This window comes from Ahaetulla prasina, chromosome 2, assembly GCF_028640845.1.
Source record: "Ahaetulla prasina isolate Xishuangbanna chromosome 2, ASM2864084v1, whole genome shotgun sequence".
In the NCBI taxonomy this organism is placed as follows: domain Eukaryota; kingdom Metazoa; phylum Chordata; class Lepidosauria; order Squamata; family Colubridae; genus Ahaetulla; species Ahaetulla prasina.
In genome coordinates this window covers 154044080-154063397 of record NC_080540.1, presented here as the reverse complement: position 1 = coordinate 154063397, position 19318 = coordinate 154044080, and the positions used below count along the sequence as shown (strand labels likewise).

The following is a 19318-nucleotide window of genomic DNA, read 5'->3' as shown; positions in this document are numbered from 1 at the left end:
TTCCAATTCTTCATGACCCAATGGATATAATTTCATCACAATGAGAAACTTATTTCTAGTGTCCTGTAAACTCAGATTTTTTTACTAGCCACACCCAACACAGAGATTAATTGGTGAGCAGACAATCATTTTGTGAGCGTACACAAATTCTCAACATTTCAAATGTATGTCCAACCCAAAAGCCTCCTTCCTCTCAATAATTTCTTGTGAAAACATAAAATCTCTTGAATTCAAGACGAAAAGAAGAGCAGATCTTCAGGTCCAAACTTTTCTTCCTTTCACTTCCTCCCATTGCACAGAAGAGGAAGATGCGCCTTACCAGCTCTCAACTGTAAAATTCGCAGCCGGAATGTAAAGTCTGGAGTTACGTCGAATCGGTCAAGCTGTTTTAAATGCACACCTGTGTTTGAACCGTTTTATGTTTTTGCCTGGCCGCTGCGTCTGTAAATATAAAAAGTTTTTTTAAACCTAATACTCTGCTCTTGTGAGATAGAGGCCAAGATTGCAATCCTAAAGTTGCTTCTTTGAAGTCACTTTTGAGTACACTTAAGTAGAATCGGGATACGATGCTATGTATGCAGACTTAGTGGGACTTCGCTCGCAATCAAAAGGAACGGAAAGGTACGAAACCACAGACTACAAAGGCCTCAAAAATACCCGTTGCTTTGCCACTCTAGCGTCCACAGGCTTGCAACTCTCTGATTCCCGGCTGTGGTTAGTCTAGACCAAGGGAAAAAGAGAAACTCTATTGTTATCAGGCGGTAGCCAACTCTGGCGCTGGCCTCCGGCGCACTCTATAGTCACAACCCGCCCACCAAGAGCAACCGCAGGGGAGCGTCCCCCTGGCGGGGATTAGTTTGGTAATGCTGACAAGTACCGGTGGATCCGGTTTCCTGAGGCGTTAGGGCGATTCCCTCTGGGCAACGCGAAGTCGAGGCGAAGCCCGGAAAGCCTCTGAGGTAAAAGCGGGCGCGACGGCCAAGCGACTCAATTTAGAGCGCGAAGCGGATCGGACGCGACTGAAACCAGCGAGCGCGAGCGGGAAGAGGAAGGAAGAGGGGTGACATGTATGTCGGATGACACATGCTCTATCAATAATTATAATGAGTTATATTGGGACCTTTGAGATAGCCTGAAACTTTTTAAATGTGGGTGAGCTCAGCAGTCTCATTCAAGTTGTACTGTGGACTTTCATTGGTTTCAGTGAGTTACTCCAAAACCTGTCACGAAGATTAGAATCACAGGTCGAAATGCTGATATTAACATTTCTTTTCAGTCTGATGTGAAATCAATGTCTTATTATTTTGTGCAGATTGTCTTATGTAACATTCAGAAAGGCATTTCTGGGCAGGTGGAGGAAGAGTGTGAAGGCAGGGCTAACTTTGTGTGTGAAGTTACTGAGACTTGTGATGATGCTGTTACTATAAATGAGGGGGCAAGTAGGCATCTGCAGTGTGTGCAGGGTCTGGATACCTCATCAGTATTATTTCCCTGATTCTGATTACTTGTGAAAATCAGCTTCAGGATGGATGGTTGTTTGCATGCAAGTACAGTCCTGCCACCCAGTGCCCGAGAAAGTGCAATGTCATTGTCCAGAATGGGTTGTATTTTATTAATAATAAGTTTGAATGAATTGAGGTATAGGTTGGACAACCAATGATGTTCTGTTCTTGTACAGCATTCTACCTACTGGTCTTCCCTGGAATTGATCTGGCTCTGTTAATTTGTTTGTTACAGTTTCCTTTTTTTTTTTTTTAAGTTTGCTACATATTTCGTGGGGAGGAGAGAAGGCTTGCATAATCATTTCCCCCAGAAGTTCTTCCTAAGGAACTTGCCTGATACAAACTGATACTCTTTTGGTGCCAGTGCAAATAACTGGGGGTTAGGTAGAGGTTTATGCCCCACTTCTAGCAGACCATCAAGTGCCAGAATCGATAATGATTTTATACCTTAAAAACCTCTAAGAAGAATTAAGTCTATGGTAGCCCTCAAACCCGGAGTCTTGTAGGGCCGTTTTCTACTAAAAGGCATTTGTTTTTGTGAACTACAACTCACTTCATCGGATGCATAGACTGATATGCATAGACCGATCAGTTTAAGTTAGACTTGGGAGGGAAGAGGGGTGACATGTATGTCGGATGACACATGCTCTATCAATAATTATAATGAGTTATATTGGGACCTTTGAGATAGCCTGAAACTTTTTAAATGTGGGTGAGCTCAGCAGTCTCATTCAAGTTGTACTGTGGACTTTCATTGGTTTCAGTGAGTTACTCCAAAACCTGTCACGAAGATTAGAATCACAGGTCGAAATGCTGATATTAACATTTCTTTTCAGTCTGATGTGAAATCAATGTCTTATTATTTTGTGCAGATTGTCTTATGTAACATTCAGAAAGGCATTTCTGGGCAGGTGGAGGAAGAGTGTGAAGGCAGGGCTAACCTTGTGTGTGAAGTTACTGAGACTTGTGATGATGCTGTTACTATAAATGAGGGGGCAAGTAGGCATCTGCAGTGTGTGCAGGGTCTGGATACCTCATCAGTATTATTTCCCTGATTCTGATTACTTGTGAAAATCAGCTTCAGGATGGATGGTTGTTTGCATGCAAGTACAGTCCTGCCACCCAGTGCCCGAGAAAGTGCAATGTCATTGTCCAGAATGGGTTGTATTTTATTAATAATAAGTTTGAATGAATTGAGGTATAGGTTGGACAACCAATGATGTTCTGTTCTTGTACAGCATTCTACCTACTGGTCTTCCCTGGAATTGATCTGGCTCTGTTAATTTGTTTGTTACAGTTTCCTTTTTTTTTTTTTTAAGTTTGCTACATATTTCGTGGGGAGGAGAGAAGGCTTGCATAATCATTTCCCCCAGAAGTTCTTCCTAAGGAACTTGCCTGATACAAACTGATACTCTTTTGGTGCCAGGTGGAGCCTGATTTTTTTCAGATTTTTATTTAATGTTTAAATAAATCATTGCAAATTGTTGTATTTTTGTAATAACCATCTAATGAATTCTTAAGTGTGGCTCTCATGGCCTGTTAAAAATCCAGTCTCTGTTTTTACTGTGTTTATTTTTAGTCTCAGTTTTATTTGTGTGTGTGTCTTTTGTAGCACGGTTTTTTTTTAATGTTGAAAATAGGGATCCAAACTCAAAATAAATAAAATACAAGAGTCTGCCTAAAATATGAATAACAAATTGTGTTTTTCAATATATGAAAACAGTTAAAATTAGAACACTTAAGAAAAAATGGTATATTTCTGTATTAGCTTCTTTTTTGCATTTTGAGTATAGATGTATTCTGCAATTCTTTAATTGAGTTGCTATTTTTCCCCCCCACCTGGTTCCTATTGGTGGCATCTTGAATTCTTATGAAAAAAAATTATATCAGTTTTAGAAGAAAGATCTTATATTATTTCTATTATTATATTATTTCTATTAATAATTTCTATTAATTATTTCTATTAATGGTATTGGCTTAGTGATTTAAAGAGGCACTTTCAAACTATTCTAAAATAAAAGGAGTGTTTTTCCCAATAGTCTCTATTATATCTTTTGGAAGATTAAATAGCCCCTATTTTTAAAAATTGTTATTAAAAATTGCTATTAAATTAAATTATTATTTAATTTAATAATAATATTTAATAATTAATTTAATAATATTATTATTATTAAATTGCTATTAAAAATTGGCAGCTCCAAATTTCAACCAGCAAATGCTCAGTCTTACATATAGGAAAAAAGAATCCTAAAACTAAGTACATACTAGATGGACATTACCTTACAGACGACCCCCATCCCGTTAAAGACCTTGGAGTTTTCATGTCAAATGATCTAAGTGCCAAAGCCCACTGCAACTACATAGCAAAAAAAGCTCTAAGAGTTGTAAACCTAATTTTGCGTAGCTTCTTTTCCAAAAACACCACACTACTAACCAGAGCATATAAAACATTTGCTAGACCAATTCTAGAATACAGCTCACCTGTTTGGAACCCTCATCACATCTCTGACATCAATACAATTGAACGTGTCCAGAAATATTTTACAAGAAGAGTTCTCCAGTCCTCTGAAAACAACAAAATACCTTATCCCACCAGACTTGAAATCCTAGGCTTAGAAAACTTGGAACTCCGTCGCCTTCGACAAGACCTAAGTTTAACTCACAGAATCATCTATTGTAATGTCCTTCCTGTCAAAGACTACTTCAGCTTTAATTGCAATAATACAAGGGCAACCAATAGATTTAAACTTAATGTAAACCGCTTTAATCTAGATTGCAGAAAATATGACTTCTGCAACAGAATCATCAGTGCTTGGAATACTTTACCTGACTCTGTGGTCTCTTCCCATAATCCTAAAAGCTTTAACCAAAAACTTTCTACTATTGACCTCACCCCATTCCTAAGAGGACCATAAGGGGCGTGCATAAGCGCACAAACGTGCCTACCGTTCCTGTCCTATTGTTTTTCTTTTCTTTTCTTCTTCCTATATATGTTTATATGTGTATATATTATATAATCTTTTTGTATGATGTTGTGACAAAATAAATAAAATAAAAATAAAAATATTTAAAATTAATAGTTTGCTTATTATGCATAATTACCTATACTACATAGCTTTCAACAAATAAAGTAGATTGCTGAACAATACAATCTTCAAAAAGCATTAAAAACCGGGAAGGTGAGAGGTTGTCCAATCTTGAAGTAATATTAGATTGTGACAGAATTACAATTTTACTTTTATTTTATTTAATAATTAAATTTTATATCTACAAAAAGTGTAGAAGACAAAATAAAGAAATATTTTTAAACAGTAAGCATACTAGATAGAGTCTTTTAAATACAAAGTTAAGAGGAACAGCAGAAATTGTTCAATTGAAATAAGAAATATTAGGCTCCTAAAGAAGATTTTAATATGAAAATTGAATTGAAAATGGCCCATTAGAGCTTTAACAGCTGCAGTTGTATACCATTGCTAGTATACTATGGCAGACAATATTATTAGCTGTTTATCTCAGTTATAACATTGAAATATTTTATTTTATTTTATTTTTGTGTCTCCAGAATTTCTGAGTTTAGGCCTATAAGAAAATTATAACTGATACTTAGCGAGATTTTAGTTTACCAAGCAAAGTAAACTATCTTATGTGAAGTTGATTCACAATACTGCTGATGGTTTGATGGAGATGGATATTTAGAAACTGCAAATATAGTGAGTTTAGACTTGAATGTGTATATGACTCAGCCTATCTAGACTAAAGGGAAAAAACAAGATGTACTGGACAGGTATAATCACGTGGATAGGCTCCAAATGCAGTTGTTGCTCATTGTTGCTTTAAGATGGGAAAAAGGAATGCTAAAAAGCAAATTGATATTTATTAATTGTCAATATGCTTTTCATTGTTTAATTTTTAGCTGATTAATAAATAACAGTAATCAAGAACAGATGGTGAGGAGTGCTTTTCCACAACTCCATCTTCAGTCTCCATTGTGACCTTTTATAGATGGGCTGCTCTGTTCAGTATCACTTAAACCTTGGTCTCATTTACACTATTGCAGTGAATTTTATATGAGGTAACCCCTGCAGACCACCTGGAAGCTTTAATTGGTCCAAATTGCAGTGACTCCAGGAGTTATGGGTGCTACTCAAAATAATACTATTAACTGTTTGTTTCTGAGTGCAACTGAAGTATCTCTTTGTCGCCTTTAAAGGCCTACATAGCTTAAAACCCATGATATCTTCTAGACTACTTACTCTCAGTAGTTTTTGCTTGTTTGTTAGAATCTAGAAAATAAGAATTTATCTGGATCTCTATCCCTAGAGAATGTCACCTGTGGTATCAGCAGCATAGGCCCTTCTCAGTACCTGCCTCCCTTCACTGGAAAAGCATTCTCCTAGATCAGGCCTAGTGTTCTTTTATTTCTGAAAAATAATTAAGACTTGGTAGAGGGGAATCTGGTGTATTTAATGTTGATCCCTCCTGCAAGGGGAATACTTAAAGAGTTTAGTTGTTCATTGCTGCTTAGGTTATTTTGATTAGGGTCTTTGTGTATTTTTAAAATCGTATTCCTATATTAGCATATAAAAAAACTCGGTCACAAGGAAAGCAGCATGTTATTCTGTTAAAATAATCATACACGATCAACGATTAAACCACTTTTTAAACTGAAAATGAAGAAAAAGACATTTTTGCCATTGTGAAACAGGAAACAAATAGGAAAACTAAAAAGATTATCAACATATTTAGAAGCAGAATTTTGGCAAGGATGGGAGGAAAGAAGAAAAGGACATCCTGCAGCAAAATGGGTGGTCTTCACTATAATGGTGATGATTCTACTACTGGAGACTAAAAGATGAAGCTGTAGAAATACCGTCCTGGAGAAAGTCTATCTATGTGGCCACCAAATGAAAACAACTTGGTGGCATACAATCAGTCAGTCAATCAATCAAGTGAGCAATATTCTTATCCAGCAAATTAGTACTTAGGCACAATTACTCAAATGCAGTGATAATTCATACATGACATGACATCTATTGTGATATGTACAGATGCAAATTAGCATAAATCACCTTGTGGTAAGATGGGTGGCCAATAAATTTTATAAATAAATTAATAAACAAATTATTTTAAAGAAGTATTTTTAAGCTGCTACAATTACTCAAGAACTCTAATTCATTTTTTATCTTTCTAGAAAAGCATTTGCATTGTCAACTAAAATTAGATTAACTGTTAAAATAATAGATTTTATTATTCAAATTATTTGTTGTATCAAAAAGTGCTCTAAAAAGTGAAATCTATTTTAGTAGCTATTTGGTTAAGAGTTATGAAACTGCACAGAATGATTATTTTTTTCCATTTTAACAGTAATGACCAGACTGTATACATTTTTCCAACTCACTATAAATTTCTTCTAAAGGTTTTAGTTTTAATAGTTTATCTTCTTACACTATTTTTCTACCAGAACATCAAAGAATAAGCAACTTTGAACAAGTGTAATAGAGATGCCCCAACATACAAAAAAATTATAAAAATAGATCTTTATATGGTGCAAAGCAGAAACTGCAGTCTTCAAATTCTCATCTTTGTATAAATTCACTGCATGGTGTGGATCAAGCCATGCTATATCAATATTATTCTCGCCTATCATCTATATATTGGGAATAAAAATCATTTTCCACTTAATAATAGGTATTTTTTGAATAATTTTATTAAAGACTTTTTTTAAAAAAACATCAATACTAATTAATATAACATAAGAAAAAGAAGAAATCAAAGAGAGTGCAAGAAAGAAAAAAGAAAAAGAAAAATTGAAAAGAAAGAAAAAAGGTACAAAGAATTAGCTTCTGATCTTTATAGCAATTATAAATACAATAATAAATTTACCTTTTATTCTATGGTTACAACATAACTCTTCTTTCTATAATTATTTTGTCTAATCAAAACCAGGAATCATGTTCATTTGTTTTGTGCAAAAAGGCTAAAAGAGGTTTCCAGTGAGTAATAAATGTATATATTATCTTTTCTCTGATCAAATATGTCATTTTATCATATCAGCAAGTTCCATCATCTTCATCAACTATTCCTCCACTGTGGGAAATGCCAAATCTTTCCATCTTTGTCCATACAATAATCTCACTGCTGTTATGTAAAAAGCAAAATTCCATGACTTCATAATATTAATAATCGACTTAAAACAAATTAAATTATTCCTCGGTGTTACTGGAAAGCTAGTGTTTAAATATACATTTATTGTTTTGAATGACTGATATTCAGAAGGTCCCTGCTGGAATAAAGCATCTGAAATAACAGATATTAAAACAGTAACAAACTAGGATTCTATTATTGCATTATATCTCCATTTAATTAAGTAGTGGAGATAATTATGTCAATGGGGACATATATTATTGTTTAAATTTTAGCAAACAATAATGAAATATCTAAAGTACAAGTAATTTAAGCAAACATTCTATATTTTTATAGCTTGCAATAAGTATTTTTAATGAATATAAGAATATATATAATAGAGAAAAACATTAAATAAAAATAAGAGTCATAGTATTGTGTATGTAATTTTATTATTGAAAAATAGCAGTAGCAATTATCAGGAGTTTCTGAAAATTTATTATCTTAGAATTAATTATTATTAAGGAAAGCAAGTAATTAAACCATATTCTCAATGCATTTAATGTACATTTACTCTAAAATAAATCCATTATGCTCACTACTGGTTAACCTTTGTCCTTTTAAGATATCACCTATAAAGTTTTTTAAGTACAAACCTCTGTAGCTTATTCCTATTCTCTATATGCCAATTCAGGTGCTATAATCATTACTCCAGGCCCTTCTTCAATTATCCCCTCTGAAACTCACATTAGGGCCTTTTAGTCATGGTTCCCTTGGTACAGAATTATTCTCTCAGAAAAAAGTTTGCATAGGGCAAAAATTGGTTTGTGAATGTTGCGTTAAGCCCTTTTACAGTTAATATGACTTTAACAATAAAGAAGTCATCAGTGCTTGCTAAATGCAAATACTGTTAATTATTAATTATAATTATTTTAAGAGATTGATAGTACCAAATATAGATTTGTATCAAAAGAAATATGGAAATATATGGTATTGTATTAATCAGAGAAAATAAGGGGAAATGGTTGTTTATTCCTAAACTCAAATTCCATTACATATGAAGTAATAAAAAAATAATTTAGAATAGTTAAGTTCCAGTGCTAGCTTCACTTTTCATAGCATTAGATTGTTAAGCCATGATATCAAAGGATGGAGCTTGGCTATTGTAATACCAATATACAAGAAGGGCAAAAGAAATCCAGCTAATCATTGCACAATCAGCTTGCTAAATCAGATGAGCAAAATGTATGCCAAACATCTACAGGCGAAGGTAATTGATTACAGATGGTCCTGAACTTACAACCATTTGTTTAGTGACCGTTGAAAGTTGCAATACCTCAGAAAAAAGTGACATGACCGGTTTCATGCTTACAACTGTTGCAATATCCCTATGGTCATGGGATCAAAATCTGGGCACTTAGCAGCTGACATATATTTATGATATTTGCAGAGTCCCAGAGTCATATCATTGCATGATTCACCTAACAACTGCAGTGATTTGCTTAACAACGGTGGCCAAATAGGTTATAAAATGGGCAAAACTCATTTAACAACTGCCTTGCTTAGCATTGGAAAGTTTGGGGCTCAGTTGTGGTTGTAAGTCAAGGGCTAACCTGTAGTTTGAATCTGAAGACTTTCTGAGGGATGAACACACTGTGTTTGGAACAGAACAATCAACATTAGACCATGCCTTGTCCCTGCAACATCCAGTAGAAAAGTATACCATAACACAGGACAATCCTTTTATGCAGCATTTATCAATTTCAGGTCAGCTTCCAGCACAGTAGTCCTCAACTTTCAACAGTTCATTTAGTGATCGTTCAAAGTTACAACAGCATTGAAAAAAATGACATATGACCGTTTTTCACACTTATGAACGTTGTAGCATCCTGGTGGTCATATGATCAAAATTCAGATGTTTGGCAACTGGCTCATATTTAAGATAGCTGCAGTGTCCTGGGGTCATGTGATCACCTTTTGTGACCTTCTGATACACAGTCAATGGGGGCATCAGATTCACTTAACAACTGTGTTCCTAACTTAACAACTGCAGTGATTCACTTAACAACTGTGGCAAGAAAGGTTGTAAAATGGGGCAAATTCACTTAACAAATGTTTTACTTTGCAATATAAATTTTGGGCTCAATTGTGGTCATAAGTTGAGGACTAGCTGTACCTTATGGCATACATTTAAAAAAATTCCACAGTTGACAAATATCTACTCTTGCTCCTCATTAAAGTGCATGAAAATATGGTATTGAAGATTAGGTGCAGTAATCAAGAATATGTAATAAAGGAAATATCCATAAGGAAGAGAGTTAGGGATGTGTAGTGGCTCCAGTTTTATTCAATTGTTATATAGATTCTTTAGTTCTTCATTTAAATAACATTCTAAATTATAGCCTAAAGACATATACATTTATTATTGTATGCTGAAGATGCAGTAATTCTGTCATTAACCTCCACTGACCTTAAAAGAGCTTTGAAATCACTTATGTATGTATATAGTATTTTCAGGTTACCTGCTGTATTCCAAATGCAGTACTTTGACAGGAAGTAGGAGTCAGTAGACTCTGAATAAATATCTTTACTTATTGGTTAAAATTATGCAACAATCCCACTGAACTGACCCATTAATATTAGCAAACAGCTACTAATCTTCCTGGGAAATAGTGATCCCAAAAAAATTGAGTCTTTATGGTTTCTTTAGTGTTGCTTTCTTAACCTTCAGAGTTAGATCAAGTAGTTTAATTAATACTAAGACAAAAGAACTTAATATAGTAGGTCAAACTGAAATTGCTGCTTTGTTTCCTAATATAAGCAAATAACCATGTTTTAGGGCCTGAACCAGCCTCTTATTTATATCATATCACAGTTCCCAAATTCAGGAGAATCTTATCTTTAGCTCAATTTAATGTTCTAAGCACAGTGTCCTGGAAGGAAAATATAGGAAAAACCCCATACTAAAGTTGGTAGTGCCTTTGTGATACGGGCACCATAGAAACCATAGCTCATGTTCTTCTACAGTGTACTGCCAGTTGTGCGGGAACATTAATCACCAGCTGATTACCCCCTTTTTAATCTAAATATCCAGGGCATTTTGATCATTTTTATTTGCTGTTAAAACTAGGTAAGTTTATTTCTCTAAAAGTAACAAAATTTTGCTACATTATGTTTAAGCTTTGCACGCAAATGGATGCCAATAGTTCTTGTTGTTAGGGTTAGGGTTGTGTTGTTTTCTTTAAATATACTTTAATTGGTCAATGACTGAAATAAATTTCAGTTTGTCTTTTTATTGTTAATTGGATTGTTGTGACAATAATTGCAATAATATTTATAGAATGCTGGAGCATAATAAGCTAAGTATGGATCTATACCTCTGTTTTCATAGTAAAATATGTCTATGTTACAAATAATAATTATGTAGTACATTTAATTCATCAATACTTACTGGTGGAACTGTTTGCATCTGTAACACATCTGTTTGACGTGTTTCTCTAAATTTCATGTAGAGAAATACTAATTTTAATGTCAGGTGATTATTTTTTTTTAGTTTGGTGGAAAAACAATATGCAGGACGGGGGGTTCCTTTTCTTACTAATTAAAGAAATAAATTTATTTCTTGTTATTATACATTTTCAGTTAAAACTTTGGCTCTTCTCAAATTATTTACAAGAAGGGCCTATATGAATATAAATAAAAATCATGATACATTTTTATAAGTACCATTTTATTTGGTTTAGATGGCTAAATCTAAATTTGAATCCTAATAAAAATGTTGTGACACGTTTTTCTTATTCTTTTTTCTTGGCTCCTCCAAACATGTCTCTCCTTGAATGAAAATATTTATTGAAAAGACAGAATTAAGACATAACAGGATAATTACGGTACATTACTGAGCATAGAAGGTAATATGTTGGCTGGAGTCTGTTCTGATCTAATTTATGGTTCATCCTTTTATTTATAGTAATGTGACGCAAGGAATTAACAATGAGATCATATAGTTCTCACAGTTTAACCTTCTAAAGTACAAATTCAGCAATATTTGTAATATTCTCTAACGATTCTAGTTTTTCATGTCATTCAAAATATAATCTCATTGTATAGAAGACTGAGATGGGTGATATTTCAAACTGTAAACTATACTAGTTTTTCAAAACCTTGTTTTACAAATATTGGTGGCAGCAGGAATTTAAAATTTGAATTTGCTCTTTACACCAAGGGCACATACAAGGTTTTCAAATTACTTAGGAACCCCATCACATGTTTTTCCTGTTAAGGTATCTCCTTCCATTACAGTTCCATTACATTAACGTGTTCTCTGGAATAAATTCATTATAAGTTCCTAAGTACTGACCAGGCATGTTGTATCTCATTGTTGGATAGAGAACGGACTTTATAATATCATCAGTATTCTTTAGCTGCTGCACATTGAAATTGGAAATGATGGTTCAGCTAATTTTCAGGAAAGCAAGTCCACCTTGACTGAACCTCTTGTTTAGGATCACCAGACTGGAAAACTACAGAATTAGAAAAGTACAAGTGGTGCTGACAGCAAAATATTGCAATACAATGTGATCCTGCTTAGTGTACCTGATGTACTTTCTTTCAAGATACTCCATTCCCCGAAATTCTCCTCCACTGGCACAACCGTCTAACTTGTACATGGAATATAAGAGCCAAACCTCCAGATTACTGTGGAGTTTCCCAGGCTCAACTGTAGGAAAAAGCAATAAGTAATATTGCAGGGTTTTGTACTTTTGACTACCTTCATTGAAAGTTCATGTTCATAAACCATTGATTACCATAATTACTGTAAGCACATCTTACGAGGGTGTGATGGTACATTAAGAAGACAGGGAAATCAGCTCTTGATGGTCTATTTCAATCGCATGTCTTGCATGGATGTACAAGAATTGTGCTGAATCATGTGGGGGAGCTGAGAGTGGCTTTTTTTTTAAAAAAAAAACAATCTTGCAGCTGATAGGCAAACTATTAGTCTCTTAAAATTTGTTCCAAACTAAAGAAGATTGAAAACAGGCTGGGAGCTAGTTATTTTTTTGATAAAACCTCACATGAATTGTGTTAAGATTTCAGGTTACCTCAGCTGCATTCATCTGTAGAAGATACCTCCTAATCCTACTATAACAAAGACATTATATACTGCCCATCTTACGTTAAAAGACTTGCTTGTTATGATCCCTTACTCCCAATATTCTCCAGGAATATTTTTTAATTGTAGTTCAGTGCCAATCAAGAAATAACATATTCACCTGGATCCTTCTTATGTTTATTCATTCTTTTTTCATGCTTTCCATTTGTTTCTTCTTTCAGTTCAAGGGTATCTTTTTCTGCATATCTATCTTATACTATCACTTACAGGAATATTAGAAGCCTTTTTCATAGGTTTTTTTTTTCTTTTTGTACTGTTGCATAGCCTTGCAAAATTTAGTATACAATTTGGAAATAATATCCATGGAATGATTCTGTTGTTGGAATAAAAAGTATTGTTCTGAAAATACGGGAGTGGTATACAGTTAGCCATCACTTTATGCCCACTACCTGATATCAGTTGAAGATTTTTATGGTGGTGGATGGGAATGGAATCTTCTGAGGGTTGACTGTTTATACTTGGCATACTTTCAAGACTAAGCTCCTGTGGTTGGATTCAGGAGGGAAAGATCAGTGAGTCACATTGAAATATTTTTTTTCCAGTTTATCAGGCAAGTTTTTGCAACTACTTGAAATATTTTGTAACATGCGCAGAGCTGGTAAATGAACTTGAATGCTTTGGGGGTATTTTTATTTAAATACTTTGTATACAGTAGCGCACTTGACTAGGCAATACTATTTAACTGTGCTGCAGGTACAACAATACAGATGCAGAAAGTTCTAACGCATACAAAGATAGAAGCTGTCTTCTTTATCTTATTCTTTTTCCCTTTTGGTCATTTCCTTGTCATTTCCTAGCGGAAATAGCAATACCACTTAGACTTATATACCACTTGACAGTGCTTTACAGCCCTCTCTAAGTGGTTGACAGTGTCGGCCTATTGCCCCCAACAATCTGGGTCTCCATTTTACCCACCTCGGAAGGATGGAAGGCTGAGTCAACCTTGACCTGGTCCAAATCGAACTCTTGGAGTGAGCAGTGAGTTAGCCTGCAGTACTGCATTCTAATCACTGAGCCACTACAGATCTCCTGAATTTCCCATTCCAATTTAGTGTCATTAAACAAGGACTACCTGTAATATCAAGTGGTGGTGATACTCAATATATTTTGGTACATACTTTGATATTTTTTTATAATAGAAATAATTTTTATGCATCCAGTATAAATTATTAGAACATATATGACAAGAAGTCAGTCTTGAACATGTGATTAATTAGGAATATGTAACACACTGTAATAAACAGCTGCTGATCAATTTATAGCAGGGGTATCAAACTCGTGGTCCATGGGCTAGATGCATCACATGCTGGCCATGCCCACCCCTGGTTTAGTGAAGGAGGGGGAAGTTACGATACATCACGTGACGACAACGTGACAACACAAGTTTGACACCCCTGCTTTATAGTCTAAACAAATAAAATATTCAGAATTGCCTCATATTCTGAAAACTGGTCCATCCGGCTCAGTGAAAATGCATTACATATTTTGAAAATCTACAAAGTTATAGCAGCAATGGAAGTGAAAGTTGAAAGTACCTAATTCTATACTTTTTATTCAGACTTACGGAGTGTAGTGGATTTTATTCACATTTAATAAGTATATGTTTGTAGCTTTAAAGTACTTGTATTTCTATAAGTTCCATATCCTTGAATTCTCTCTATCAGGGGTTTCAAACTCAAGGCCCAGGGGCTGGATCCAGCCCACGCGGTGCTTACATCTGGTTTGCAGGGCTGCCCTGGAAACAATGAAGGACCAGCCCATGGTGCTTTTGCCAGCAAAAAATGGAGCTTGCGAGGGCCACGTGCAGCTCTCCCAAGCTCCATTTTCGCTGGCAGAGGATTGCAGGAGGCTATCACAACCGAAAATGGAGTTCGGAATCCATTTTTGCTGGCAGAGCGCTCGGGCCACACAAGCACCCCGACACGGGTGACGTCAAGCTGGCCATGCCCATCCTATCCCCCAAGGTCAAACACAACCCTGATGCGACCTTCAGTGAAATCGAGTTTGATACCCCTGATCTATATTAATATTCTTGACACCATATCCTATTTCACAGATTAAATATAGCTGAACATGATAGATATATTTTGAAAAGGTATCCATTTCTTTTAACTAATTATACATATTGTGTATCTTTGATATATTATAGATTGATTATGGACGAGGTGCCCAAAAGTAGTAATAACAATTCATCAACATCTCCACAAGTAGCATCTTTACAAGGTACCACTCTACAGGAAGCTCAACTTTCTCATGTTTCTCAACAGGTAAAAATAGCTACCTATGACCAGACCCATGAAGGAGTTTTAAGTAGGCTACTGCAGAGTTTTCCTTTCTGATGTTTGCTTTCTAAATAACTGCAATAAGTATGTATACGATCTGAAAGGGTTTTAGGTAATCATGTGCTTCCAGAAGAAAACTCAAAATATATATAAAAATACTATAATAACCAAGGTTAACTTCAAACCAACAATCAAGTAAACAATACCCCAATTAAGAAACTTCCAAAGAGACATTAGAAAACAGCCCAACCAAAGAATATCTAAGATCGTCCCCACCCACATAGACCGTCAAGTCACCAGAATAAAAACTGACAGCAAACAGCAGTCCTTACTATGTTAGTACTCATCATGTTACCAAGTTAGGGTAATGAAACATCTGCAAGAAAACAAGCAAGCTCAGAGAGCACCAAGGACCCTCCATATTCTATAATATATTTGAACACCCCATAATATCTGAACGCTCATTCTCTATTAATTTTAGAAGGTCTATCTAATTATGGTCCATCTGAACTAGTTTACCAGTGAAATGAAGAATTAGTTTTCTTTGAAATATTGTTGAGTATAAAAGATCCCTATTTTTTCTACTTGCATTTTTACATGCTTTCGAAACTGCTAGGTTGGCAGAAGCTGGGACAAGTAATGGGAGCTCACCCCTACACGGCAGCACTAGAGATTCGAACCGCTGAACTGCCGACCTTTCAATCGACAAGCTCAGCTGTCTTAGCCCCTGAGCCACCGCGTCCCTACCCAATGCTTTTGAAAACCTAAGTTTTTAATTTAAAATATTTCTGAAAAGATGTCGTCAAATATCAGAATCATAAATATGCTAAGCCTAAAAACTGAACTGTAATTATTGTGATACTTGTTTAAAAATATTTAAACAGCAGCACAATAGTATATATGAAACTTAAGCAAGTGGTTGTATTTTTCTTGTTTTTATAATTTTACTAGACTTATAATGCTAGGCTTATAATTTATCGATGGCTATGAGTGATTTATATCTCTACCATGGGTTAACAGGATTACAACAACTGAAAAAATAGAGTCAGACTAAAAACAAACATTAATGTACATGAATTGAGCACAGTAATAATAAAATATTCCTATGCCAAGGAGCCATAAAAACCCAGAAAATTGTATGCACATATCCCCCTAAAAGTCCAGTTGACTTTCATTGCTTTCTAAATAACTGCAATAAGTATGTATACGATCTGAAAGGGTTTTAGGTAATCATGTGCTTCCAGAAGAAAACTCAAAATATATATAAAAATACTATAATAACCAAGGTTAACTTCAAACCAACAATCAAGTAAACAATACCCCAATTAAGAAACTTCCAAAGAGACATTAGAAAACAGCCCAACCAAAGAATATCTAAGATCGTCCCCACCCACATAGACCGTCAAGTCACCAGAATAAAAACTGACAGCAAACAGCAGTCCTTACTATGTTAGTACTCATCATGTTACCAAGTTAGGGTAATGAAACATCTGCAAGAAAACAAGCAAGCTCAGAGAGCACCAAGGACCCTCCATATTCTATAATATATTTGAACACCCCATAATATCTGAACGCTCATTCTCTATTAATTTTAGAAGGTCTATCTAATTATGGTCCATCTGAACTACTTTACCAGTGAAATGAAGAATTAGTTTTCTTTGAAATATTGTTGAGTATAAAAGATCCCTATTTTTTCTACTTGCATTTTTACGTGCTTTCGAAACTGCTAGGTTGGCAGAAGCTGGGACAAGTAATGGGAGCTCACCCCTACACGGCAGCACTAGAGATTCGAACCGCTGAACTGCCGACCTTTCAGTCGACAAGCTCAGCTGTCTTAGCCCCTGAGCCACCGCGTCCCTACCCAATGCTTTTGAAAACCTAAGTTTTTAATTTAAAATATTTCTGAAAAGATGTCGTCAAATATCAGAATCATAAATATGCTAAGCCTAAAAACTGAACTGTAATTATTGTGATACTTGTTTAAAAATATTTAAACAGCAGCACAATAGTATATATGAAACTTAAGCAAGTGGTTGTATTTTTCTTGTTTTTATAATTTTACTAGACTTATAATGCTAGGCTTATAATTTATCGATGGCTATGAGTGATTTATATCTCTACCATGGGTTAACAGGATTACAACAACTGAAAAAATAGAGTCAGACTAAAAACAAACATTAATGTACATGAATTGAGCACAGTAATAATAAAATATTCCTATGCCAAGGAGCCATAAAAACCCAGAAAATTGTATGCACATATCCCCCTAAAAGTCCAGTTGACTTTCATTGCTTCCTAAAACTCAGGAATGTGGGAACAAGTTGATATTTTTATGTTTCCCTGTGTGTAATGATTTTCAGGAAGAGCTTCTGTGTGAGACTATGGATAAATTTTTGTTTGCTTTTCGAAACATGGAGTTTAAGTAAGCTATTAGGTTTAGTAAACGAGATTAGCAAATACTAAAAGCTGGCAAAGAAGCCAATTGAAGATATCTGATGTACATATAGTTCTTAGAATGCATTCTTAGAATTTAATTTGTTTAACTGGGTTTTTTTCAGTGTTTCAATCTGCACAGCCTGACTTAATGAATATTAAGTCTCTGGAGGTGGCTGCTAAACTGAAGGCAAATTCCCCCTCCCCCTCCTTGCTCTCTGCTCCCTAACCATCCATCTTTTTGGTTATCATATTGATGTATTGTGTTCCTTTGTCGTTGTTTATTTTATTGTTCTATTATTTTACTTCTGTTAGCATTCCTTTCCTTTTCTTCCTTTTTATTAAGCCGCCTAGAGCAGCAGCCTCCAACCTTTTGGGCACCATGGACCAGTTCTGTGAAGAAAGGCTGTTCTAATGGACCGGAAGGGGGGGGTGTTGCGTGCTGCCTGTATCCTGTGGATGGGACTTGGCTTGTTTGTCAGCCTGTTTGCTGCCATGCTGTGGCACGGGGGTTGGGGAACCCTGTCCTAGAGTAACCCATGGTGAGATAGGTAGGAAATAAATTTAACAAATAAAATAAAATAAAAAATAATAAACTAACATTAAATTCTGGTGTATCTCAACTGAAATGTTATTTACATAAGAGAGTTTATTTATTAACTATACTTTCCATTCCTTTGATCGTGAATATGGATACTAAGCTACTTCTTTTTCTTAGATGTCTCTTAGAGGTCCAACTCCACTAACAGTGGTACATCTGTCTGGAGATCAGGTCCAGGGAGTCATTCATACAACTCAGACTTCCTCTGTGATTCACTCACCACAAGGACAATCAGTACAGGTACATTATTCATATCCGTATGTAGCTTATTTTCAGTTTTTACTAAAAGTTCGTATTTATACATTTCATTAAAAAAAAAAACTCCCCTCGAGTCAAGCTTGAATTCTGGTGAGTTTATGGACAAGTTTCATGTGTGTGTGTGTGTGTGTGTGTGTGTGTGTGTGTGTGTGTGTGTATGCAGCAGTACAGAAATAAAACTTAAATAGCAGAAGTCTATATAAGCAATTGATGGTTAATTGCATTATTTATAAAAGTGAACATGTATTGATTGATTGGCTGGTTGATTGATTTATAACAATATTAGCTCAAATGCTTTGTCCACCTAATGAGAAGAGAAGGAGATGGCAGAGGATGAGACGGTTAGATAGGGTCATTGTCACAATGAACATGAATTTGAGCAAACTCTGGGATATAGGGGAGGGCCTGTCATGCTATGGTCCATAGAGTCGTGAAGAGTTAGTGACAAGAGTTAGTGACTGATCAACAACAACACCTAATAAATTATCAAAGATGTATAATGGTGGGTCAAACATACGCTGGAAACATAATCACTCCGAAGGTACCTTTTATCACCTTTGAACATGTAAGAAGGTTAAGAGTTATTGGAATAAATATGTACTTTAATCCACAAAATTCTTAAAACAAATGTACAATTGAAACCAGAGATTTTTCTTTTAGGTTTGATGGATAAGCATTGGGAGAAAAAACATGGGACTTTGTTTTTATATATGATAACTGCCACAAGACTTGCAAAGAGATGGAAAGACTTACAAATTGCCCCAATGGAAGAATGGATAGTGAAGTTAATGGAACTGGCTGGCGAAATTAACCACCTTGATTAAAGAAAAGTTTTTGTTTAACTTTGTTTCTGTGTGAAACCACTTTTGGACTTTTTTCTGGAAATTCAAAGAAATGCTATATTAATTTTGGGATCTGATGATTATAATTGTTGATGATTATATAA

The 19318-nt window shown here is 35.0% G+C and overlaps 1 protein-coding gene across 5 annotated transcripts in view; it reads left to right on the top strand.

Moving 5' to 3' along the window:
- The first annotated feature begins 745 nt into the window (after nt 1–745).
- ATF1 (activating transcription factor 1) overlaps nt 746–19318 on the top strand; it is a 30886-nt gene continuing 12313 nt past the window's right edge. The window contains exons 1-4 of one of the 5 annotated variants that reach the window (XM_058171151.1): nt 746–959; nt 14948–15021; nt 17860–18064; nt 18232–18354. In XM_058171151.1, the coding sequence (XP_058027134.1) occupies nt 18232–18354 (123 nt within the window). In that variant the 5' untranslated portion in view covers nt 746–959; nt 14948–15021; nt 17860–18064. Of the gene's footprint in view, nt 960–14947; nt 15066–17859; nt 18065–18231; nt 18355–19318 lie in introns of those variants that run through there. The other 4 variants (XM_058171148.1, XM_058171153.1, XM_058171149.1 and 1 more) reach the window with 4 other exon arrangements.